The sequence below is a fragment of the Glycine soja genome, chromosome 2 (assembly GCF_004193775.1).
Source record: "Glycine soja cultivar W05 chromosome 2, ASM419377v2, whole genome shotgun sequence".
NCBI classification, from domain to species: Eukaryota; Viridiplantae; Streptophyta; class Magnoliopsida; order Fabales; family Fabaceae; genus Glycine; species Glycine soja.
Genome location: NC_041003.1, coordinates 28,429,312 through 28,434,763, shown reverse-complemented (window position 1 = coordinate 28,434,763; position 5,452 = coordinate 28,429,312). Strand labels below are relative to the sequence as shown.

The window sequence follows — 5,452 nt, the reverse complement described above, 5'->3', positions numbered from 1 at the left end:
CTCTAAGAAGATTGGCTATAGATGTAGGAGAAGGCCCTAGGGTTCTCATGAGCCTTATGGTAGATTTTGGGTCCATTGGCTAAGTATGAGCCCACTTTTCTTTGTAAATATTAGAATAGGTTTTCCTCCTTTTGGGCCTTGTATTTTGACCATTCTAGTAGTATAAGATTTTAACCTTGTATTTCAGGGCATTTTGAGTAGTCTTTGTAGTAGGGATTTTTTTTTTGTATTTTCGTGTATTTTGGCATAGGTGTGAGTTTAGCTATTGGAGGGGTGTGTGTAGTTTTCCACCCTTTGGCATATTCTTGAAATATTCCTTTGGCATATTCTTATAATATTCCTTTGGCATATTCTTGTGACATATTCCTTTCCTATGTGCTAAAGTCACACCTTTCATTCTTGTGGCATCTAAAGGGAATATGCTAAGATGCCGTTGGCATATTCTTAGATTATTTTAAGATGCCTTTAGAATATCCTTAGAATATTCCTCTTAGATTCACATAAAATGAAAATGAAATTCACATTTTAGTTAGTGACCTAGGCTATAAATAGAAACATGTGTAACACTTGTCACAACTTTGATGAATGAAAGTCTTATGAGACACATTTCAAAGTTCAACTTCTGTCCCTTTCTTCCTTCAATTTTCCATGCCACTTTCTCTCTCTCTCTCTCTCTCTCTCTCTCATTCTCTTCCTCCATTGAAGCTTCCTCTCTAAGCTTCTTATCCAAGACACTTTCTTGGTAGTGAAGCTTCTCCATCCATGGCTTATTCCCTTGTGGATGGTGCCTCCTCTCTCCTCTTCTCCTTTACCTTCCGCTGCATCTCAATGGTGGAAAATCACCATTGAAGGAGCTCATTGAAGCTTAAAGATCCAACCTCTATAGAAGCTTCTCAAGCAAGCTTCCATCATACAATTTGTACCCACTAATGATCAACTTGTTGTCATTTACAAAACCCCTAACTAAAGAAAGGTTGATTTTGCTAAAGAATAAAATTGGAATGGACTTTATAAAAGAATGAGTTAATGTTTATATGTCCTACAATCTAACTTAGTGTCTAGAGGACCCATCATCCAATGAATCTAAGTTGATAGATGCACATCATTTATATATTATGTGTGCCCAATGTATGAATATTTTCATATCATCAACATTGTGTTATTTAAGATGAAATGTAGTGTCTTGGGTAAGATAATGTTATTGTGCTTTTGATGAGTCACCCTTTGATTGGTGGACCTTATGATTGCATTTCAAAAAGCCCAAAAAATGGGTTCATCTTCAAGAATCAAAACAACCATCCCTTCTCTTATCAAACCCTTCAATTACAAAAATTCCCCACTTTCTTTCTCATTTTTATTCTCTCTCTGAACCCTAAACACAAACCCTAATCCTAGAAAGCTTCAACCTTGCATCATGTCAAGTGGAAGCAAACGATCCACATTCAACCCAACCATTCCCAAGATAGAGACAACCACCATTCTTACTAAAAATAAAGCTACCATCCATATCGAGCATTTCTTTGATATCAACTACCTTGAAGGCATCAGCTTGAAAATCTAAATGAAGAACGCTATGTTGTGGCATAAGAGGTTTTTACAATGACTGTTAGACCATTCATCCATAACTCATCAAAAGGTTTTGGCGCAATGCTAAGTTCAAGACTACTCACACCATCGCCTCCAATGTTCTTGGCAGGAAGGCCACCTTATCCATGGAGATCATTGCTCAAGTCACTGGATGCATAAGAGTATTCTAATCACTCAAATAATTTTTACACAATAAGCTTAAATACAACAAAATTCACTAACTTAGAAAAGCTAAGATTTATTCAATTCAGCCTAGTTTCCTTCATCCAGTAAAATGATAGCGTTACAACACTTTTGTTTGTTTGTCTTAGATTATTCTCTTGTAATTTGACAACCTTTACACAAATATCTTCAAGCTTTATATAGACTTCATAGCTTCAATTCGTTAAGAGATCCTAACTAGCTGTTGTCTAATAGCTTTGATGCTTGACACGAGGCCGCTCTATGCAAAGAAAGAGTGGAGACCACAAACACTTTCTGTAGCATATCTTTAGAGAAGTACAATTTTACACTATTGCCAATGGCTCAGAGCTTACTTATAGCTTAAAAATCAAAAGAAACGTTAACATCATAAGACAAAATGAATTAAGAATGTCAAGAAAAGACAATTTAAATCTTTCTTTTTGTGTGCTATGACATAAGTTGCTTATTGAACCTATGGACGTTACTCTCTGATGATTGTTTTCAGTACTTGAGGATCAAGTAACTATTCCATTGCTTTTGTACTGGAAGCCATGTGCTAAAGCACTTGTCTTCTCAAGACTAGACGTTGAGACAATATCGTCCAATGACTAATACTTTGCCTATCATCCAGAGCATTTATGTTCATGCTTTTCTGCTTGTATCTCATAGAGATAGATGAACATGTAGCTTAAGCATGAAAGGTTAATACTTGAAATTTATACCTTTTTAACATCAAAACCTTAGGGATTTAATTATTTGGTACAATTCAATGTGACTTAGACGCAACCAGACTTAGCAATCTCCTCTTTTTTTATGATGACAAACAATATAAATTTTGATACTAAAAGGATAAGATGAGGAGATTAAGATCAAGGTATCAGAGCAGTTTAGAATGTACTGTCTCACACCACTTACTCTTGGGTTATGTATATGAGGAATATAACTTTGATATACAACAAACTTGTTAATCATCAGAGCATAAGGAGATATTTCAAAGACATAATCAGAGCAAATATTACATAGTTAGAGCAAATATGTGATCGAGACCGTACCTGAATCAAATAAACATTAAAAATGCAGTATCTAGGAAGTGATCTTAGGTCGTCTCCCAACGAGCAATGGTCAACCAAACATTCATATTAGATAGTAATAAAACAGTAACGAATTGGAGGGGTTTGTTTGTTTTTGTAAATTAAACAACAAACAAATTCGAATTATAGAAATAACATAATTAAAACATGTTGTTTCCGCTTGATTCACAAGCAAGTCTCTTATCCTAGGTTACGAGGATTTATCCCTAACCAGTTCAACCACTTAATCCAATCTTAAATTAAATTACTAAGCGAAAATTAACATAAGGCTGTCATTATGTGATTAAGCAACACATACACCAATTAATCATGAATGAAACTGATCATTAAGCATGAACATAAATTAAGCGCAAAGACAATTAATCAAGCACTAAGCATGCATGGATTAATAGCAACAAATACAGAGTAATTGGTGAAGAGGAAAAATTGATCAGAATTCAATAGTAATAATAAAACCTCAAAGAGAGCTGTGCTTTATCCTCAAGAGAAAATAACTCTGGAGACTTAGCCTTCCATTAATTATTAGAAAACGAAATTGTAGATTGAAGCAGAAACGAAATTGCAGAAAAAAAAATTTATTCTACGTGAACAGTGTGCATGAACAGTAAAAACTGGAATTCTAAAACCCTAGAATTATTCTCTTGTCCAAAAAAAACTCCCTAAACTAAAACCTTGGTGCTGTTATATAGGTCCTCAGCCCCAAAGCTTGTAAATCTATTTTAAGTCCAAGCCCATAAACGAAATAAAATAAAATCTGGACAAGATAAGATAAGATTGGATGAAATAAAATCTGGAAGAAATAAAATCTAGATGAAATAAAATCTGGATAAGATAAGATTTGATAAAATAAAATTGTCTGCTCTCTTCAAGTCCAAACCCAATTCCGGATTCAAGCCCAATTGCTTATAATTCTCCTAAAATTAAATTAAAAACACAAAATTAGTCAAGTAGGCCCAAATAATAAAACTGCATAATTAATTTGACAATTAAGGCTAATCAGTAATTAAAATGGTGACAAAAAGGGTTATGAAATAGGAGAAAATAATGACACATCAATATGTTATTAGAATGAATGAGTAAATTATGTGAGGATTAAGGATACTCTCCTTAAGTTCTTTACCTTATGCATGTATCAGAGAATATGTGTAGGAAAATTTAAAAAGCATGAAAACACACATATGTGACCACCAAAACACTTGTTTTATTATAAAGTCAAATGAGTACAAGTGTTTTATAAATCAAAATTCCTTTTCTACTTTCTCCCCATTTGTCATTATCGAAAGATACGGTTTGAAGAGAAAAAGGAAATGACTTTGGCCATCATGGCCAACCTTTAGTGGACAAAGGTTGAGGGATAGTTGGTGGTGACTTTGGTGGTGAAGATGGAGGTGGAGGCACAGGCACAAGATTCACAGTGGTTACAAGTGCAGGAATAGAGGTTGGTGGCGGCGGAAGTGGCTGGATGGACAGAGGTAGCCTTTGTTGCATTAATAAGTTCATATTGAAAAGCACAAAGTCATTGAAGGAATTGAGTGAGGACTCCAAAGTGTTTTTTTTTTTTTACAGAAAATTGGTTTCCATGCGTTCAATAAGGAACCTTCTTTCCATTATTTCTTCCAGGTTGGCCTATTGAAGGTGCAACAAATCTTGAATTCTCTCCTTAGACACACTCGTTGGAGCAAAGGTGGTCAATGGAGTTATCTCACGAGGAGTAATGGAAGTGCTGACCATGGCTAATTCATCTTCAACGATGGGTTGAGGTTGTGAAGTGACTTTAACCAGTGGAGGTTCAACAACATCGACCTGAAGTCCAAGATATGCATGAAGATTGTTGAAAAACTCTTTAGATTTGAGCTTCTTCTGTTGTTGCTTGGTTTCAGGCACTTTTTGCATCTCCATTAGCTGGCGGTTGAGTTTGAGTTGTTTTCTCTAAAGTTCAGCAGCCATGCCTTGTCTTGGAACCCAAGGGTTTTGATCAAGAGAGAATAAATGCTTTTTGAGTGTGGGAAACCTTGCCCAAGCAGTTACAATTGCTCTTCTCATTGCAGCTTCTGAATACTTGTGCAAATTAAAGACAAACTAGGAACAAAGAGGAGGAATATCATGGATGAGTCATTGATTGAACTCGTTATCTCCTTCTTGCCTCAGGAAGCACATCTACCAATCATTGAATCTATAAATCTTGGCTGGATGCAGGATTTGCACCATACGCATGTCATTGGATGTGTCTTCCTTGTCATACTCTGAAGTGGACGCAAGATGAGAGTATTCATACATGTCTTTAAAATAAAAAAGCATGGTACCATTTTGATCAAACTCAACATCTAGCTTCAGAGCAATAATCTTCTTAGCAACATCCCTGGTGAAGTTCCTACTCCAATCGTAAGGAATTGGATGCAAGGCAATAGTGTCCTTTGGACCAGGATGAAGCATAGGCTTGTTGTAAGGAGGAACCTTGCCTTTCTTCTTTTTGAGGTCAAATTGAGGCAAGCTCGGAGTGATGCAATCTAGCATGGACTTTTTGGTAATGGTGGGTCTAATATGAATTCCAGGAGGATAGCTTGGCCACTGGTTAGTCAGCCTACATTGCA

At 35.7% G+C, this 5,452-nt stretch overlaps 1 protein-coding gene across 1 annotated transcript; it reads right to left on the bottom strand.

The window, feature by feature from the left end:
- Nucleotides 1-4,181: 4,181 nt before the first annotated feature.
- On the bottom strand, nucleotides 4,182-4,760 carry LOC114374503 (probable pathogenesis-related protein ARB_02861). The gene is made up of 2 exons (XM_028332161.1): nucleotides 4,504-4,760; nucleotides 4,182-4,338 (listed from the first exon to the last, which is right to left on the bottom strand). Exons 1-2 carry the CDS (start codon nucleotides 4,758-4,760, stop codon nucleotides 4,182-4,184), a joined length of 414 nt encoding a protein of 137 aa, XP_028187962.1.
- Between the last annotated feature and the right edge of the window lie 692 nt (nucleotides 4,761-5,452).